Here is a 21,889-nt window from a genome sequence, read left to right as displayed (position 1 = left end):
TTGGATTACTGTTATTTCCTCATGTGACAGATTTCTTCATTGAAAAAGTAGATTGATATGCCATTAACCCAATTTGTTATGAATTCAAATATTCAACATGCAATAAATTTTTATTGTATTCCTGTAACATGCCAAGAGTCAACAATTCTATGCATTGCTCAGTGTTCAAATAAGTGTACTCTTAATCCCCTTCTCCTATCTCCCCCATCTCCCCACTTACCTGCTCCCTGGTAACCAGCAGTTTGTTTTCCACTGTTAAGTGTCTGTTTTTGTCTCTTCTTTTTTTTGTTCATTTGTTTTGTTTCTTAAATAATTTTTTTATTTTTAAGTAAGATACCTACAGAAGTATTTCAAAGATAGTACAAAGAATGCCAATGTTTCCTCTTTTTCTCAAAGTAAGAAACCTATACCTATAACACACTTGCTTATTTGTCCAACCCTAATATACACGTAAAGTAGTTTAGGAATTGCTAAATCATATGTCTACAGGAAAAAAAAAAACTTACCTACTGGAGTACAATGTTGGTATTCAGTTCTTTCTGTCTTTAGTCTTAACAATACTTAGACAAAATACTGGTTCTTAAGTTATTTAGATCAGATTTTTTCCCCCTCACCCCATTCAGTAGTGTCATGTTACGCATCTATAATAGATTCATCCGTCCCAGGTTCAATTCCATCCCGGTTCCTCTGACGTCATGGCACAGTTTTAAACTTACATACATCAAAAGCCACTTTTTGTGTTGGAATGGATACATAGAGTCACATATCCCCCACCTCAGAATCTGCTATAGCCTAAAGTAGCTGGCCAGAGGTCTAGCCTATGTGGCTGACCCAGGTGTGACTGCGGGCTCCTCCTACCCTGCCGTCCCTTTCATTCTCTGCTCTACAGCCCCCTTGTCTCCCAGCATTTCCTACGGTGCCACACTTCGGACCACTAGGCCTTTCACCCAGTCCATCTTCTCTGCAAGAAATTTTCCCTGGTATCTCAGAGTAGGTCACTCAGTGACTAGTGCTATTGTTTCGTTTACCTTTTCATATTACATTTATTGCGGTCTCTAGTTCTATATTTACTGGTGTTTTTTCGTTACCCTCTCTCCTCCCTCCATCTTCATACTGAGACTAAACAGTCTATGAGAAAAGGAACTTTGTTGACTATTATATCACAGTGCCTGATACATAGCAGCCATGAACTAAATGTTCAATAAGTCAGTGGTCGAAGGAGAAATAAAAGTAACTAGGCAGACAGGGAAGAAAATTATTCCTCAGAGGGGAAAAGCAGGAATTATGAAAGCTTACAGGATGAGGAGAGCTCGTTGCTCTTGTGAATCACTGAAGAGATCAGTGGGGCTAGAGATCAGTGTGCACACAGTAAAGGATAGATAGCCAAGAGAAAAGGTAGATTTCAGGACAGGTTCCAGAAAAATCATGGAAAATGAAAGGAAAATGGTTAAAGAAGTGAATAAACACATGAGCCTGTCAGGTATTACAACTAATTCTTTTAATGAAAATAAAATGCTAATATTTCCATTATTATTTTGTTTTAATTATTATTTTGATTTCCAAGTCAACAGCCAAGTATGAAAAGTATATATGTATATGAATGAAAAGTAGTGTTAAAATGTTTTAAATCCAAATAATTACTGATATACAGAATCATTTATGGTCTTCTTAAAAATTATTCCTAAATGGAAAGCCTTACTAAACAGACAATTTCTGAAAAATCTTTGACAAAGAAAAATCTATTGACTCTATCTGACCTTATTCTCTGCAGAACAATTTGTGTTTTAGCCTGTAGTAGTTTCACTAATGTATGTGTATGTGTTTGTGTGTGTGTGTGTGTGTTGAGTGAGAGAGGGGAGGATAGCTATTGCAAATAGCTTAATTCTGCTGATCTAGCTATACATGGATGAATAATCAGACCAAACTAAATTCAGACGATTTGGTAATACAGTCATTTCGTTCAAGCTTTTCCATAAGCAAGAAATAAAGTAGCTATTGCATTGTAAGGTTATTAAGGAGCTGTTGCAATAAAAGACAAACAAACAAAAAACAAAAACAAAGGAAACAAAGATAGCTGTTGGTATTCAAGGCCTTTGGAATGATGGTAAACATAAATGGCTGACAGATACTAGTGTTACTTTGTTTTCAAAGAAAAAAAAAGAACCATTATGAAGCACTCTGTTGGGGACAGACAGATCTATAACTTGAGGGACTATGTTCATGGAAAGGGTGCTACGGAAGCAGTCTTTCCATTAGTCCCATATTTATATGTTTTTTTTCTCTTTTGGTAAATGGAGGCATAGAAGTTGTAAATAGTCTGTAAGTTAAGAAGTAGGAAATCTTTCTTTCCCAAATAGCCAAGCCCAAGTTTATACCATCAAGTCAAGGGATAAAAAATGTGGCTAAGATTTAATTCAAAGTTTAAAAGAAGTAAACACAGGGCAAAATATCAACGAACCATAAAACCCACCACATCATTTTATATATTTGTGTAATTCTAATGCACAAATGTTATAGGTGATTTTCTGTTGCTTTGACTTTAAAGTTCTCCATTAATATCACAGATAAATTTAATAGAAAATTTTTTCATCTTTTCTTTTAAAAAATTTCTCAAATCTCTCATTCTGTGACAGTGTTGTGATTTTTCCAATCTCCAACTGTCCTTAGAAAGAGATAAGACAAATTCATTTATCAATGTATTATCATGTGAATTAGAGTGAACACACACATGCATGAGCACACACATTATTGACAGAAGATAAGGCACAGTTCTAACATATTTTAGTTACCTCTAATATATCTGTTATATAAGCTAAGGAGAAGGGGGCACTATAGTGAAACATGATTTTGTTGCTTTTGGCTGTCAGTAAGTGTATGCAATAGTGATGTGTACATATGGAAGAAAACAGAAAAGTGAGTTTTGCTCAGATAAACTATATTTTGTTGAAAGCCTTCAGATCTCTGGATAATTTTATAGCATCTCTGCCACGTTCAATTTAGGGAGGTGTGGGGTAGTTCCTGGGTTAAGTCTACAAAGCTCAATTCTTCCTTAATGATCCCAAGTAACAACTGGCTACATGGTCACACTACCTCAGTGAAAGCCTGGACTCTATGCTATTTTAAATGAGTATGGAACGTAAGGAATAACACGGTGGACGTTAGGAGAAGGAAAGGAAAAGTGAATTGGGGGAAATTGGAGGGAGAGACAAACCATGAGGGACTGTGGACTCTGAGAAATAAACTGAGGGTTTGGGAGGGGAGGGGGCCAGGGGGTTAGGTGAGCCTGTTGGTGGGTATAAAGGAGGGCACATATTGCATGGAGCACTGGGTGTGGTGTATAAACAATGAATCTTGGAACACTGAAAAAATAAAATTAAATTAAAAAAAAAAGTTAAAAAATAAATAAATAAATGAGTACTGAAATTACTCCTGTTTATATTTTTAAACTTAAAAATGGATTATTTATTTACATACAAATAAAATAAGTCAGCTGTATTATTTAAGGAAACAGTAACATGATATGGACCAATCCAGTTGATAAGATTAATATAATAAATAATATATTAATGTTAAGCTACTTGAAATACATTTCTGTAATGAATTACCATCTCCTCTGTCCTTTGGTATATCAGTATTGTCTTACAATTTATACCTTGTATTTATATCTTTTCCTCTTGTTTTCTAGCAGCACAATTACTACCTCAGGCACAGGTCCCCTTTGGACTATGAAAGTCCCACTGAAATTGGGTAGTATCTCTGAGATTGGCCATTGGAATAAGACTGCATTCCTCTGCCTCAGTTTAACTTTCTTTTCTCATACAGATCTCTTCCGACTGTTCTTCTCTTTCGTAATGCAAATGTCTGGTCTCAAGAAACCATTATGGGCATGTCTGAGATATTATTTCTATCATCTAGTTCACCCCAATTGTGATTATAGACATAGAATATAAATTGGAATGAAGTCAAAGCTTAACTCCATTACAAAGGACTTGCCGCTAGCTCCTAATAGTTGGGACTTCCCTACGTATAACTCATCTTAGCTTTGCTATTAACTAGGTGTGTGACCATGGGCCAAAAATGTAAATCAAATTTTGTATTTCTGAGATATGTTAGAAAGACAAGATTGTACCTTATAAAATGCCTTGTAAATAAAGGGAAGATTATAATTTAAATAGCTATAGGAAGAATTATCTTAAGTAGTTATATTCTATTTGTAGTATATTTTGTAAACACTGGGTTTACAAAAAGCAGAGGGCTTAGTGCTAGGCTTTCTATGGTTTAGAGGACTTTGAAGATACACCATTACTTCTGTAAAGAAGCTTTATATTCTAGTTTGGGTAAAGTTTGGTCAAATATAAAAGAATACACTTAAAAAATACAACTCATTGGTAGAATTTAAAATACACCTTCCAAATGAGGTTAAATTGAATTAAATGAGATCGTGGATATAGTAGGTGATAAATTTTATGATGAATTATAAACTAGTAAGAAGGGATAGGTTAATAAGAAGTAGGCATAGAGCACAGAAGTGAGAGAAATCCTATATTTGGTTGGTAGAAAATGCTTGAAGCAGAACTTGCAGCTCAGGTACAAACTCTAGGAGTTGAGAGAGAACTTAGAGATCTCCAAGTCAACTCCTCATGAAGAAGGAACCCCTTCAGCGACAGCCTAACAGAAGACCACACCACTTCTCATTAAACCCTACCATTCTAAAGGACACATCACTCCCACAAGGCAGCCAATTCAATGTTCAGGCAATATAACTTGCTGTTATCTATAAAATGAGTCAAAACTTAGGCATGAAATGCCTTAAAGTCTTTGGACATGCCTTGCCCTTGATCATGTCAGGACCTGAGCTCCATGGGGGCCACCTCTAGAAGCAAGGCAGTTTGCATCCTTCATTCAGTAAATACACACAATGATCTCCTGCAGTGCCTGTTAAGATTCCCTTCCCTGTTTTACAGAAGGAACTAGGCTTTTAGATACACATTATGACCACGGATATCCAGTTAAGAAGAGGCAGAGCCAGGATTTCAGCCAGGTTTGATGGCAACGGTCACATCTCTCCTGTCCCCTAGTTAGCCATTGGAGGCTGATCAAATTAGCTAATTGTGCTGCATGTTAGACCAATGGAAGAGAAGAGAGGCAAATGTGGGACGTGATGACGAACATGAACGGAAAATGGAAATTCTATGAGATTGAGTGATTGAACTCTACTGAATGTAAGCTAATCTACTCAATATGAATACTTGTAATGACAAGGGAATCAGTTGACTAGAACTGCCCTAAGAAAATAAAGACGCCAATATAACATCAGACTATCAAAGTAATTGCAACTTTTGACGATAAAAGAGGAATATCCATCAGGAAAACGGCCGTCTTGCAGAAACAGTTCTTTAGGGGGAGTTAAATGAAAGGGAGATGATGAAGCGAGGCTCCGCGGGGCTCGGGGCAGCCGTTGGGTGGGCGCGAGGGCCCTGACGCCTCCGCCCGCTGCAGTGGGCGAGCTCGCCACCCACTCCGCCTGTTATGGTGCCCAGTCGCACCAACGTGGCTGCCGGGATCCCCAGTAGCAAAGTGAAATACTCAAAGCTCTCCAGCACTGACAGTGGACACGTTCATCGTCAGAAGGAAACATTACCTGCCGAAGCGAGCTTTAAGTTGCAAAGATGTACAGTGAGAGCTCACATATTAAAGTTTAAGAGAAGCTCTACTAAGATTCCTTATAAGGCCATTGCCTGCGCCACCGCGCAGTTTTTGATTGGTACCTTTCTCGTTATCATGGGCTGCCTCCTGCTGGCGGGCCACATCAGCAAAGTGGGCGCCAACCGGGCCGTTCCGGTTCTGATTGTTGGCATCCTGGTGTTCCTGCCCGGGTTTTACCACCTGCTCATCGCCTACAGAGCGCACCGAGGCTGCCAAGGCTACTCCTTCAGTGACCTTCCGACCTGCGATGACTAGCCCCCACCGCAGCCAGGAGAAGAGGACTTTCGGAGGGGGCTGGCCGGAGCCTTAAGGCATTTGGGAGAGGCTGTGGAAACCTATGCCTCGGGACTAAGGAACTCTACAGCTCTATAGATATGTAGCAAAACTATGGCCAGGTCTTATAAATTCATCCCCCAAATGTTCACTGAGCTTACAGTTAGCCAAACAGAAAGCTAAGAAGTGTGCCATTTGTTTTCCTGGCCCTGGCTTACACCCCTGACAAATGTTTCCACATGGATATACAGAGTGGAAGAAAAGCAACGTTAAGTGTGCTGGAAAGTGATGTTATTCTGTAGAACAAAATGTTGCCCCCACCACCCTATTTAGAGCTGAACATCTCTTTTAAGTAGTCCTCGTTAATAATTTTATCTTGTGGCAAATGGAAAAATGCAGTATGTCTACTTTCATATTAGTTAAGTAACTTATTTGGAAAATTTCTGAGTATTTTATCCTCCATGCTTATCGTCAATTTTGTAGTCTATGGATATCTTGGTAAAATCAAATATCAATGTAGGAGAAATAAAGAGAACAATACAGTTGTGTTGTGTGGAGCTGTAGAGTGAGATAAAAGTGGTTTTACATCCCAGATGCCAACTTTTTAGCTGTGTAACTCTGAACAAATTATCCTAATATTCTAAGACAGAGTTTGGGACCATAATTCTTACTGTTTGAGGTTTCTGTAGAGGTCAAATATAGTATTTATATTAACAACATTGCACAGAGGTGTTCACCAAAGTGTTAATTCCTCACTGTAAGATGGGATTTTATAGAAGATAGCGCATAAAATTGACTAAAGCCACAAGGGAAATGCTTCCATTCGAGTTAACCTAGAAAAGGTGGCAACCCAAGAGAATGAAGCTGCTCATCTATAAAGAAATCTCTTAGTTTAAATCAGGTCACTGGATTGTTTTCTATTCATGTGAGTCTTTTCCTCTTGAGTCCTATGTAAGAATAGGGCAGATACAGGATTTGTGGCACCTAAGGCTTATGTAATTTGGAGGGGACTCTTAAGAAAATACAAAATTAAGTGTCATGCATAGCAAAGGGCCTATAGTAAGTGTCATTAGTTCTGTGGTACATCTGGCTTTCTAGAGAAAGTAAAGTATCTGGAGAAAAGGGCTGAATGTGGGGACATATCTGCAGTTAAGGCTGTAGTTCCAGATTAAAGATAACTGATGAAGCAGCATATTTTTTAAGAATAAAGGATATCATCCTATAAAAAGAAATACTTTCTGAAGTGTTGTAGATAAAGAATACAAGCATACTTTGGAGATACTGTGGATTCATTCCATCCCACACTACCTCAATGAAACAAGTATGTAATAAAGTGAGTCAAATGAATTTTTTGATTTCCCAGTGCATATAAAAGTCATGTAAACTATATTGTAGTCTACTAGGTATGCAATAGCACTATGTCCAAAAAAAATGTAAGTACCTAAATTTAAAAATTGGGACACCTGAGTGGCTAAGTTTGTTTAACATCCAACTCTCGATTGCAGCCCAGGTCATGACCTCAAGGTCATGAGATCGAACCCCATGTTGGGCTCGCACTGGGCCTGGAGCCTGCTTAAGATTCTCTCTCTCCCTCTGCCTCTCCTCCGCCCCCACCTCTCTCCTGTTCTAAAAGGAAAATTTAAAAATATTGTCTTGCTAAAAAATGCTAATCATCATTTGAGCTTTCAGTTCATTGATATAATAACAATGAAAAGGTTTGAAATATTGTGAGAACTATCAAAATGTGACACAGAGACATGAAGTGAGCAACTTTTGATGAAGAAGTGGCGCTAACAGACTTGTTGGATGCAGAGTGGCTGCAAACTTTCAATGTGTAAAAAATGCAATTATCAGCAAAGTGCAATAAAGTGAAGCATAAGAAAATGAGTGAATGCCTGAATAGGCTTAGATTTATGAAAGATAAAAGAGTGCATTCCCTGGACAAAGAATATTGGCAACTCATCAAGGAGAAGAAAGATACTCTCAAGGGTGTTAACCCTTAAGATGCACGAAACATACCCAAGTTAAGAGTTTGGTGGTCTTCCGCTGGTACTATATTATGTACCCAGACCAGACACGTACCTAATGGGAAAAAATGGTATATTTCTAAATATTAGCTTGAGATTGTGCAAAATGAACATGGAAAACAGGAGCTGTAATTTGTTTGGGCTTTGATACACCTTTACAATCCTCCCTCTTATTAGAAAACATAAACTATACAAAATAGTCCACTGAAAAGTAACTGGTAAAAAGTCCAGCCCAACTTCACTGTGTATAATTAATATTACAAGGAGGACACAGTCATGGAAAGGAAGTACTTTTTTAATAGAAGGTTAATCTACAAAATGGCAGTGAAGGAATGTCAATTTAGGTATCAAAGATCCAAATATGGTCAATAGTGTAAACTTCAGTGCAGAGATGACCTTATCACAAAGAGAACAGTTAGGCAAATAAAGACAAAAGGAGTATCAGAACATGGTCATATTATAGAAGGTAGTATTAGAAACTGGAGCACTGTTTGAATTTCAGATATGGCATGCATAGTGTGTGCAGTAACTTTAAAATTATAGTTCACCAGGTCACATATCTGACAACTCTTGCTGAATTATAAATTATATATATTTGGCTCTTCTGTTAATTCAAAGTTATGCCAATTTCTTATAATAACATCCTTTTGACACGATTGGATTTCCAGCAGTGACTGACAGCTGGTCATCGTGGCTGACTGTCTGGGCAGGCCAGGTCATTGGGCACAAGAGATGCTGGCAGAGAGGAGACTGCAGCATCACCCATCTACACACAGAAAACTATTTTAAAGAACATGCTTAGAGTAGGACACTGTCCCTAATTTTGAAACAGAGCATATCACTTTATCATTAATTTTTCAGAGGAAGTCTTATTCTCTGCCCTTTCAAGAGAGTGGATCTCAATGTCATAATTTGCTCTGGGTTTTTCTTCCATGTTTTTAAAAGTAGCCTGTTTCACTATGGATTCCACATCCTCATTAGTCAGTCGCTGTTGAAGAAATTTGCTGATTTTTAACACAGTGCTTCTGCGGTCCTATAAAGAGTTCGGCTGATCACACATGACTCCCATGATGAAGCAACAATGTACATATGAGTAAACTAGATGTTGGACGAGGGATCATCAGTGTAACTAGATGTGCGAGTAAGAGCCTGCAGGGCAGCTATAGCTCAAAGTGTTTCTCTTTGTAGTTTAAAAAAGTTGAGGAAACTGTTAGGGAATCAAGTTGAACTATGAGAAAAAACTCTACTATAAATCCCATTCATGTAGGCACACCTAGGTGTTCATGAGGACTACCCTGACTACCCTATTTAATAATGCAACCTGCCAAAAAAAAAAAAAATAATGCAACCTGTTAATACCCTTTCCTGCACTTCTGATCACCACTTTCCTACATTACTTTTTCATTTCTCTCCTTCCAATATGCTAAACAATTTTCTTATTTATTGTATTTATTGTTTAGTGTCTGTCTTTCCCCCTAACATGTTAGTGGTAGGAAAATAGGGACTTTTGTCTGTTTCCTTCAATTCTTAGAATGACAACCAGAATGTAGTAAGCACTGAATAAGTTTGTGGGATGAAAGAATAAATGAAGAAATTACTATTGCCTATCTTAATTATAAGGACATATGAAGGCTTAAGAATAAATTAAGCCCATGCATTTTTGAAATTTCCAGTCAAGTTTTACTCATTGATAACCTGAAAAAATGTTTATTTAAAAAGGCCTTAAGCAAATATACTTTAAAAAGAATGTACCCAGTCTTAAATGGTCAAACCAGGAACTGTCAAACACTGGTGAAAACAAACATAAAATAAATAAATCAGAAATTCCAAATCTAATAAGACCTAAAGGACAATAAAATTCCATGTGCAATATCCAGGTTCTTTTATCTTTCTGGACTATGTTTATATCAAGCAATATATATATTTTTTCTATCTGGTTGATAAAATCAAATACAAACAACTCTCTGCTGTCAGAAATACAAAGTGAGGGTACTGAGCCAAGTGTCACATAGGCCTACCACAGTAACAATGTAGTCCTGGTAACCCCAGTCACAGCATTCAACTGTGGTGAGCCTTGTCTCCTCTTACATAAAGTGGTAGTAAGAATATCTACTTCCTAGTGCACATTGGGGATAAAAAGATCACAAATATGAAAATACATTGCACAGGTCACACCAAGATAGAATTCAATTTATAATAACTTCCTGGGCTGCTTCTTGAAATAATTAGAAATATTTTATCACACTACCTCATCTATTCCTAAAATTAGTGAGACTTCTGTGAAATCACTAAGTTCTTTCTAAATTGTTTTTTATTTCCATTTTGTAACACTTTATCCTATTTACCAACTCCTTTAGGGTCCCCTTTATGGTATGGAGTCCCAAATATTGAAACATATGTCATATTTTGTGTTTTCTACTCTGGACATGGATCTTTCCTCCTAAAAAACATATTGCTTACAACATCAAAGCCACAAAGCAGAATGGTTGCTGTATTTTATCTCATAAAGTAAATTTACCTTACTGGTGAAAAATCTTTCCAAGAATTCTTTTATGGCTGATGTCATAAGTTTTAACATTAACTTTTCTTAAAAGATTTATTTATTTATTTTAGAAAGACAGGGAGAGAGTGAGACACAGTGAATGGGGGGAGAGGCTGAGGGAGAGAATCTTCAAGCAGACTCTCCATTGAGAATGGAGTCCAAATCAGGGCTGTGTCTCAGAGCCCATGAGACCATGACCTGAGCCAAAGCCAAGAGTCAGAGGCTTAACCAACTGAGCCACCTTGGCATTCCAACATTAACTTTTGAAAAATGATAAAAAGATGTCACCACACTTTTAGGGTTTCTAAATCTATATACACCCTGAAAGTTAAAATAGGTGACTTTAGATGTTTTAAATAGATATGTAATTATCTTAATTTTTATTAAACATATCTTAATTACATATGAAGATATGTAATTATCTTAATTTTTATTAAGTTTCATGAAAACTTTTGAGAGATTTTAACTATTAAAATAGGACATATTGAACATTTTTCTAAAGGTGTTTTCATGACACAAAGTTGAGAATATGCAAATGTAATTCCAGGTGTTGTATTTCTTAGACAAGTTTCATCCGTGGAAATTCCAGAGGTCTTGAGTCCGTGGCCCTTCTTCATGTTTGTCTATAATCCACTTCTGAACCAATTATTTAATGGAAATTCCAGATCTCTATAGCTAGAACATGCTCTTTTTGAGCTTTCCACATACCTTGGGAAGGAAAAGGAAGTGGGAGAAGAGCCATAGAAATCTGATCCACAGAGATCTGTCACATTCCTGCCATGACAAGTCAACACTACCAGAAGGTTTAAGACTTCTTTGACTCAGTGCACAGGCGTAAGGAGAGCTCAGCACTTCCCAAGACCCAAGGGATGGTGTGAAATGCCAAAGGTGAGCATTTACAAGGTTATGCTTGATGGTAGAGGACAAATACAGATAAAATGTTAAAGTGAAGTTGCTCACTCAGGATGGGAAAGAAGGAAACGTTCAGTATATTCGCATTCCATTATGATTGATAGACATTTTCCCTTTCACTGCCCCCTGTCCTGTGTTAGAATAAGCAAGCAGTCAAGTGGAAAACTAGAAGATGGAATAAATGAGAAGAATAACAAAGGACAAGTCACAAGATGGACAATTTGCCATTGAATTACTGTCAAACTCTTAACTTCTAAAGGCAAATTGTAATTTGCTGCAATCTACAGTAGTCCCCCACTGTCTTATCCACAGTTTCATTTTCCATAGACTTCAATGACTCAGCCTACCATGATCTGGAAGCAGATGATCCTCCTGACTATCATCAGAAGAAGGTCAGTAGTAGCCTAAGGCTATGTCACAATGTCGATGCCATTCATCTCACTTCAGCTCATCGTGTGGGCAATTTATTATCTCACATCATCACAAGAGGAAGGATGAAAATAGTGCAGTAAGATATTTTGAGAAAAAGATCACATTCACACAACTTTTATTACAGATATGATTATAATTTGTCTATTTTATTGTTAGTTGCTAATTCTTATTGGGCCTAATTTATAAATTAAACTTTATCATAGGTATGTATGCATAGGAAATAACATAGTATATATAGAGTTTGGTACTATCTGTGTTTTCAGGCTTCCACTGGGGTCTTGAAATATATCCCCCATGGAGAAGGGGGACAAATGCGTTATGCACATAGTCATCAGAATTCATCTTTTTTCCTTCAGAATTAGTGTAGCTCAATTGCCACGCTCAGTGGGGAGTCAGCTTCTCTCCCTCTGCCTCTGCCCCTCCACGTGCCTTTCCCTTCAAGTCCTACATACATGAAGTTTGCTTTGTTGTTGTTGTTGTTTTTATTGCAGATAACAGAAATGAACTCTGGTAACTAACTTTTTAGAAAAGGAATGTGTTGCACGAATGTTGGGAAATCTCAAGGACTGGAAGGGCCAAAACAGATTTCAGGGCTCTAGAATGAATTCGGCAAACTTAAACCTCATTCCTTCTGTTAAAACTTTCAACTTTGAGGCTTTTCTAGGATCAGTCTCTCTACTGTGATCAGGAGGGCAAAACCAGATATGGCTAAAAGTGACATCATTTTAATATAGGCAACTATCTCAAATCCTATCTAATACAAAGTTTGGTATAAATATGGTGTTCCTCACTCATTAAACTGCTGAAAAAATTGTAATCTTTACCAATCTGCTTTTTGTATCTATGAGCTTGAGTTTGGTTTTTGTTTTGTTTTGTTTTGATTTTAAATATAGGCTCTACATATAAGAGAGATTATACAGTTTTCTCTTTCTCTGTGTGACTTACTTCATTTAGCATAATGCCCTCAAGGTCCATCCATGTTGTCACAAATGGCAAGATATCATTCTTTTTTTGTGACTAATAATATGCTACAGTTTCTTTATTCATTAATCAATAAACACTTAGGTTGCTTCCATGCATTGACTATTGTAAACAATGCCCCGATAAACATATGGGTACAGATATTTTTTCAAGTTAATGTTTTCATTTTCTTTGGATAAATACCCAAAAGTGGAATTATTAGATCATATGGTAGTTCTATTTTTAAGGAACTGCTGTGCTGTTTTCCACAATGGCAGCACCAATTCACAATCCTACTAACAGAGCACAAGTGTCCCCTTCTCTCCACATCCTCACCAACAGCTGTTATTTCTTATCTTTCTGATAGCCGTACTAACAATGCGAGGTAATATTTCATTGTGGCTGTCTTTGGAAAAATGTCTGTTCAGATCTTCTGCCCATTTTTTAACTGGATTGTTTGTTTTTTGCTATTGAGTTGTCTAAGTTCTTTATATACTTTTGATATTAACCTCTTATCAAATATATGATAGGCAAATATTTTCTCCCATTCAGTAATTTCCAATTTTAAATGGTTCATTTGATGCTTATGTGCTTTATCTAAGTGCTAAGTCATAAAGAGGATATCAGATAGCACACATATAAATACAAAATTGTTCTGAATGGCCAAAATACTGAGACATAGTATTTGCTTGTATCTTCATCTCATTTTCTTTGACATATCAAGGTAATTTATATGTAACTTCTAAATATGGTTTTTAATATATTTTAAAGGTGTTGGTTTGCTGCTTCTGTATGTGAAAGTTTAACTGGAAAATGAAGCACTTACAAATATAATTGAACAGAAAATTGTTTACACAGAATAAAAATATTTTAAGTAAGATATTATTTAACTGGCTATCTTATTGAGATTAAAGTATTAGAATTATCCTTTCATATCTATACAACTGAAATAATTCACCAATTATAATGCTGGCCCAGATTTTCACCTTAAAAATGTAATAATTATGGAATATTATAAATTAATTGCCGTTTAACAATACAAATTAAAATTTAAATATGCACAACTGCTGACTGAAAAATTTCACATCTAGAAATTTACTGCATATATATAAAAACACACACGCAAACACATAATATCTACCTCAAGAACTAAACAGATACAACATCAGGAGAATATTTAGTGTCACATTGTTTTAAAAATAAGAAATTGAAAACTAAGTCTTGCTCAATAGCCATTACAATAGATTGTGGAATTATTTAATAAAAAATATATGCATATATATACACATACACATATGTTCAAAATTTAGAAAGGTGTGAAATGATTATCACATGTTTAAAAAAGTAAGTTATAGAACAGTACCTAATATCCCATTTATTTTCTTTAAAAAATATATTCATAAAAACATATATTCTCCCACCTCCCCAAAACAGAGAAAAACAAAACAAAAAAACACACATGCACTCCTAGCTTATAAAAAAGATAAGTTAGATGGGGGAAAATGTTTTTTCCATTCTAAATAAGTTTACACATTTTTACCAATTGGCTTAGAGATATGCATTTTTGGGGTACTTGTGTGGCCCAGTTGGTTAGTGTCTAAATCTTGATCTCAGCTCAGGTCATGGTCAGGTCGTGAGATTGAGCCCCACGTGGGACTCCACAATGGGTGTGGAGTCTGCTTAGGATTTTCTTTCTCTCTCTGCCCCTCCCCACTACTTGCAACTGTCTCCCTAAAAAAATTAATCAATTAAAAAAAGATATATGCACTATTTTAATATTCCTATTTGATTAGTGGATTTCAAATTGTATGTGCTCTAATTTTTTTCACATTATACCTGTACCAGTTAAGTGTTTATTATGAATGTATTTTTTTTTAAAGATTTTATTTATTTATTTGACAGATAGAGATCGCAAGCAGGCAGAGAGGCAGGCAGAGAGAGAGGAGGAAGCAGGCTCCCCGCTGAGCAGAGAGCCCGATGTGGGGCTCGATCCCAGAACTCTGGGATCATGACCTGAGCCGGAGGCAGAGGCTTTAACCCACTGAGCCACCCAGGTGCCCCATGAATGTATTATTTTTATGTTCAGAACTACTTTTAAGTATCCTGAATAATCAAATTATGTCTTAGAAAAAAACATTACTTTTAGTAGGTCTATAAAAGAGAGAAAAGTGAGAATGCTGAAATAAATACAATTTGTGTCATTAAAGTTATCAGGTATAAGTATTTAAGAGAGAGTCTCCAAATACAATATTCAAAATAAGATTAAGATCTTGATGTATTGATGACATGTATTAATAATTACAATATTACTACTAATAAATACCACTTATTTGACCACATGGTGTCCTGAAATTCTTACCACAGCCTTTTACAGATGTTAGCTTGCAAGCATTTTGTGGATACCAACAAGTTGATTCTAAAGTTCATATGGAGAAGTAAAAGACCCAGAATAGCCAACACTATTGAAAGAGTAGAATAAAATTGGAGGACTGACATTACCTGACTTTAAGACTTACTAGAAAGCTATAGTATCAAGACAGTGTAGTAGTATTCGTAAAAGAAGAAAATAATCCATCAACAGAATAGAATAAAGAGCCTAGAAATAGTCCCACATAAATATAGGCAATTGATATTGACAGGGAGCAAAGACAATAAAACAGAAGGTCATTTTTCTCAACGAATGGTGCTGGGACACCTGCACACCCACATGCAAAAAAAAAAAAAAAAGAAAAAAAGAAAGAAAGAAAGAAAAAAAAAAGAATCTTGACATAAACCTCACATCCTTCACAAAAATTAACTCAAAAATGGGCCATAGACTTAAAAGTAAAACAGAATAGTAAAACTCCTAGAAGGTAACATAGGAGAAAACTTAGATGACCTTGGGTTTTGTCCTGACTTTTAAGATTAAGATACCAAAGTTACAGTCTATGAAGGAAATAATTTATAAGCTGGACTTAATTAAAATAAAAAATCTGTGACCTGACACTGTCAAGAGAATGAAAAAGACAAGGCAGAGACTTGGAGAAAATATTTGCAAAAGACGTATCTAATAAACGACTGTTATCCAAAATATACAAATAAGTACTAGAACTCAATAATAAGAAAACAAACAACTCAATTTTAAAAATAAGCCGTGGAGGGGCACCTGGGTGGCTCAGCCGTTAAGCGCCTGCCTTTGGCTCAGGTCATGATCCCAGGGTCCTGGGATCGAGCCCCGCATTGGGCTCTCTGCTCAGCAGGGAGCCTGTTTCTCCCTCTCCCTCTGCCTGCCTCTCTGCCTACTTGTGATCTCTCTCTCTCTGTCAAATAAATAAATAAAATCTTTAAAAAAACAAAAATGAAAAAATAAAAACAAGCTGTGGAGAGATGCTCCACATCATATGTCATTAGAGAATTACAAATTAAAACAATGGAATACCACTACACACCTAACGGAATAGCCAGAATGAGAACACTAACAATACCCATCACTGGCAAAGATGTGGAGCATCAGGAACCTCTCTTCATTGCTGGTGGGAATGCAAAATGACACTTTGGAAGGCAGTTGGTGATTTCTTACAAAAATAAATATACTCTTACCTTAGGATCCAGCAGTTACACTCCTTGGTATTTACCTAAAGGTGCTGGCAACTTCTCTCCACAGAAAAACCTTCACATGGATGTTTACAGCAGCTTTATCCATAATTGCCAGAACTTGGAAATCTTGAACACAAGAAATCTTTAAGTAGGTGAGTGAATAAATAAACTGTGGAACACCCAGACAATGAAATATTATTTAGTGCTAAAAAGAACTATCAAGTCATGAATATGCATGTAGGAAACCTAGTCTATGGTACTCAGTGAAAGAAACCAATTTGAAACAGCTACATCCTATAGGATCAGAACTATATGACATTTTGGAAAAGAAAAAACCATGGAGACAGTAAAAAGATTAGTGATTACCAGGGGTTGGAAAAGATGGAGGGTTAAATAAGAGGGACATAGAAGATATTTAAGTCACTGAAACTACTCTGTATGACCCTTGAATGGTGGACCTATGTCATTAGTCACATGTCCGATGCCAATATTATAAAAATTCGGCTGTGTATATATTTTCATGAAATGAACAAAAATGCGCATCAATTATATTATTAATGATGGAGGAAGATAGAAATTTTTAAAAATGCATAGATTAATGAATGCCAATTTTTCATATATTCTAACAACACTGTTCCATCCCGAGCCCTCTGCCATCCAGATTTCCTGTCCTCTCTGTTTATTACCTCTTTAATGTTCCACTAGCAGTTACAGGCATACTCATCTGATTGTGTTTCACTTTTTTGTGTTTTTGCAGGTTCCATATTTTTTTACAAATTAAAGATCTGTAGAACCAGAATTGGAAGTGGAGCCTGAAGATGTGATTGAGTTGCTGCAATCTCGTGATCAAACTTGAATGGATGAGGAGTTGCTTCTTATGGGTGAGCAAACGAAGCGGTTTCTTGAGATGGTAGCTATTCTGGTGAAATCACTGTGAAGATTGGATACGGATAACATTGCATCTGTGTCCACTAAAAGTCAATCAGTTTGTTCCCCACTGTCAATTTTTACCTGGGGTACCTGTGGGAAAATTGAAAGTGGGCAGTTTAAGTTCACAGGAGAACCTGGGCCTTCAGGGGTAGGGGATGACAGGGTGGAAAGGATGGAAAAAAAAGAGGGGTCATCTAGAATGTCTGCAGGATCAGATGTGCTGTGAAACGGAACAAGACACATTCTAATTTTTGCAGAGGTCAGGATTTGGGGGACAATGCCATGAAGGCTTGCATATATGGTATCTCCAACCATTTGGAGGAGCTCCAGCAAAAGAGGTCAAGCTGACAAATAGTATTATAAGAATAGGTTCCGTGGAAGGACCATACCTCTTGATCTGGGAGTTTGTACAGGGGCCAGGAAACATGACATAAAAAGATGGGACATTTTTTTCTTAGTCTTTTGGGGTTAAACTTGTTCCGTTTTAAAAAATACAACCCAAGGGCAAGTCAGAAGGAATAGAGGAGGTTTGGCCCATAGTGAGAAAGACTGGCTGCCAATTCTCAAAGGGGCATCCCACCAAGAAGCAAGGTAGCTGAGAGGTAGCCAACATCGGGAAAGGGTCCCCACTCAGTCGGAAAGTGTGGATTTACCCAGGATGACCTGTTGCCAACTGTGCCACACATTGGGAACAGAGACCTCAGAGGAAACAGAGTGGGAAAAGTTTGAGGAAAGAGGTCTTTTACCCTCGTGGGCATGGCTAGTCTGACCTGTTGACCCTTATACCTTCCAACCAAACTGGAGAGAAGCCCTGGCCAGTCTGTGGAGTACTACGGTTGCCTGCGAAAGGGCCAAAAACAGAAATAAGGAGGAGAGAAGGATCCCTCCAAACGCCAAGAAGGGAAATTCTTACCCTTTTGGGCAAAGGCAGTCCAGCAGGTTTCCCCTGGGACTTCTCCACTGAGAAGTAATTTTGGCCAGGGGTCATCAGTTCCCAAAGTATTAGACTCCATCCACTAATAGAAAGTCCTGAGAAGTCCCTGAGGCTTTTCTACGGAAAGAGTTAAGATTCCTGTAACTATATTAATTTTATCTATTTGCCTGCAAAGTCCTTAATTGTCACCATGGTTAAGTGGATAACTGAGTATTGTTTCACAATGACTTATGATCCTATCTGACCAAGTATCTTAAAGTCTTTTGAATATTTTTTTATTTTTATTTTTTTTTTGAAGATTTTATTTATTTGACAGAGAGATAGAGAGAGAGCACAAGTAGGCAGAGAGGCAAGCAGAGGAAGAGAAAGAAGCAGGCTCCCTGCAGAGCAGGGAGCCCTATGCGGGGCTCAATCCCAGGACCCTGAGATCATGAGCTGAGCCTTAGGCAGCCACTTAATGGACTGAGCTACTCAGATTCCCCACCTTTTGAATATTTTTAACAAGATTCCCCAAATCAACTTATCACTTGTAATTCTAGTTTTTCTCAAAATGTAGTGTTCTCAAAAATAACCAAACTTTCTTGTCAATTCCATTGTAGCGAATTCTCTTTAGATCTTTAACAATGGACAATAAAATCTATAAAGATTGTGGTACATGTGTTGATGGATATTCTGCTTCTACAAAAAATGGCTCCTCATTACCACGTTCTTGCCATCCCGATGTCCTTGTAACATGACAACAGTCTGCTCCTGAATCACGGAAATCAACAATGAGGGCTATGGGAAACCCAAGATGGCCACTTGGTCCTTCCTGGCTCCCTGGCAAAACCGTTTTTGGTTTTTATATTCTTTGACTCACCTTAGTACATTTAAGAAAGACTAACTTGGTGGTCTTCAGAGGCTCAGACCTCCTTACTTGGGACTTTTTGAACATCTATAGCTGGACTTCATTCAGCTGCCATTTACAGTGGATTATCAAAATGTTGACGTGCTTCTCATTTAGGGCATACCTTCCACAATATCCAGGTGCCCATTTCATTGGGCAAATTACATAAGACTTAATGAAAACTTTACAAATGTCTTAAAATTATCACTGTTGAGAGTCAGGCAAGGTCAACAAAACAAATGAAAAAAATTGTACTCAAACAGAACAAGTATGAATTATGTAAGACTGTTGTAATTAACGAGCTGATGAATGTGGATTATAATTTTCACAACTCTTTGTCTAAAGTGTTACTTATTTTTAATCTTTTGTTTTTCCAGATTAAGGGAAATCTTCTCTCTTAAGCTTTCAACAATTTGGTAAGATAAACATTTGTAAGCAAAGATGAAACATTTATCTTTTCCTCTCTACCTGATCCCTCTAGAATTCAAACAATAGTGTTACTGTTTACATAAATTCAGTGAGAATTTGTTCCCCTTGTCACAGGACACAATTTTTAAAATATTGGCTACCTTGCCAAGGCCTTGACTAAAACATTAGTGTTTGCGAGATAGGTGCATAGACTCCGGTATGACTGCACATCTTTAAAGAACTGCTTGCAAAAATTGGCCTAGTACTGTGCTAGCAAACTTCCAACAAAGCAATCTTTAAAAAAGTTTATATAGCCCATCACTATTTTTGCTGCTTTTATATAAATAATCAAGCCAAGCTTAAACATATTAGTTTTTTCATGAACTTTGATTTTTAAAAATTGGGGTAATTGTTGAGAGAGAAGTTATGTTTGTACCTTTGCCTATATTAGATTCTAGTCCTATTAATTGTCTTTGAGGTTTTGTTATATATCTGTAAACTGGACTAGTTCCTGAATTATTCTAGTTTCTTCAAATATCTGGCTTTGACTCTCCAAGCTAACATTACTAATTTTCTCCCCCCCTTGTGATCTGAAATCAATAAGAACAATAACTGCCTTAGAATCTCCTTGGAAGAGACTGTGTCAGGTCCTCCTCACTCACTGCCCAAATGGCAGGCAAATGTCAGGGCCTCGAGCCTTGGGTACAGGGCTCACAGCTCCACCTGACATCCGACACTGTACAGATGCTGGAGATCTCTGACCAAAATTGACTAGGAAAATGAAGATGGCATCTAACGTGGGCAGCTAATTCAAGACTCTGGACCAGGCTTGTATGCTCATGAGCATTATTTTGACTCTGCTCTTAATCCATTTCACATTAGACCTGCTTTACAATGCCAGGGAACTCCTTAGCTTTTGATTACTCAACATGTCTGACATGCTCAGATTATTGGTATTTTTAAGTACTGTTACACCTTATTTCCTTCCTTAAGTTAATTTCCCTATTAAAACATGTCCACCTTATTGACTGAACTACAAGGTATAATGACTCAATAATGTGTGCTTCCTCTGGGTATATTTTTACTAGTGTTTGGCAAAAGGATGTACGGGGAACATGCTGTTTAAGTCCCTGTCAAAGTAAAGGCTGTGCAACTGGATTATTGGTCACACCCATTTCATTTGTATAATCAGTCAGAAACGTAGCATTGGGCATCACCTTTAAATTTACTTCAGAGACTCCAGTGTGACCCTGGCTGCACAGTCAAGGGTGAACAGTGACTGCTGGTGTCAACCCCAGCAAAGCTACCAGGTTTGGTAGATTACTTTTCCTTGGGTAGATGCTGCCATAAATGAATATACAAGCAGACCCTTAGACCTTCCAACCAAACTGGAGAGAAGCCCTGTCAGAAATCTCTCTGAAATCCTGAGGGCTATCACAAAATCTGTTGCTAAAGCAATAGGCATCCAAGAAAAATCTTTGGACTCCCTTGTACGAGTTGTATTCGTTAACAGGATTGTTCTTGTTTCACTCTGAGCTAAACAACGTGGGGTTTGCACTGAGAAAAACGCCTCTGGTTGTACTTGGGCAAACAGCTCTGACCAAGTAGAAACAGAACTAGATAAAATCCAGGTGCGATCCAAGTGGCTAAATGCAGTGTCCACGGATTCTTTTTAGCTGGCTGCCCTCAGGAATTGCTTCCTGGTTTAGGTCAATCCTCCAATTTGGAATCAGCATTTTGGTCATTATTATTGGAATTTTTATCACTGTAAAACGTTGTGTCTTCTCTATAGCTCAATGTTGTAAGGATACCACCCAGGTAATGGTCACTCAGCATTTTGCAATGATTTCTAAAGGGTCTGAGACATTCCATGAGGAAGCTCCAGAAACTTCAGAAGATATTTAGCTTTGACGGTAAAGCCTTTCTCTGCTCTGGCACTGATGTGGAACAGGGGGAAACTTTTCAGGCAAAAGAAATAGGATGTGCAATTGCTCTGAGGTAAGAAGGAATATGGAACACTTCAGTGAATGAGAGAAAAATCAGGGTGACTAGGTTGCCAACCAGAAGGGAGAGCAGCTCCAGATGAAAATGGAGAGGTAAGTAGGCCAGGAGCTTTGATAGTTATTCTAAGAACGAGAAGCAACTTTAGGATTACTAGAGTCAGAGCCTAGGTAGCTGTTTGGGCTGGAAATAAAGCAGGAAAACTAATGGACATTTTCTTAGGTCATTCTTTTCAGTTGCCCTTCTCCCCTAATATATCACTCTAGATTTTCTTTCACTTTTGAGTCTATTCCAAGGATTCT

General features: G+C 37.3%; 1 protein-coding gene across 1 annotated transcript; it reads left to right on the top strand.

Moving 5' to 3' along the window:
• Positions 1 to 5,529: 5,529 nt before the first annotated feature.
• Positions 5,530 to 5,961, top strand: LOC308344198 (transmembrane protein 230-like; the record flags this gene model as incomplete). The annotated part of the gene is made up of 1 exon (XM_080805694.1): positions 5,530 to 5,961. One exon carries the CDS (start codon positions 5,530 to 5,532, stop codon positions 5,959 to 5,961), a length of 432 nt encoding a protein of 143 aa, XP_080661820.1.
• Between the last annotated feature and the right edge of the window lie 15,928 nt (positions 5,962 to 21,889).

This window comes from Martes martes (genome assembly GCF_963455335.1).
Source record: "Martes martes genome assembly, chromosome: 6".
In the NCBI taxonomy this organism is placed as follows: Eukaryota; Metazoa; Chordata; class Mammalia; order Carnivora; family Mustelidae; genus Martes; species Martes martes.
This window is presented reverse-complemented; position numbering and strand designations above follow the sequence as displayed.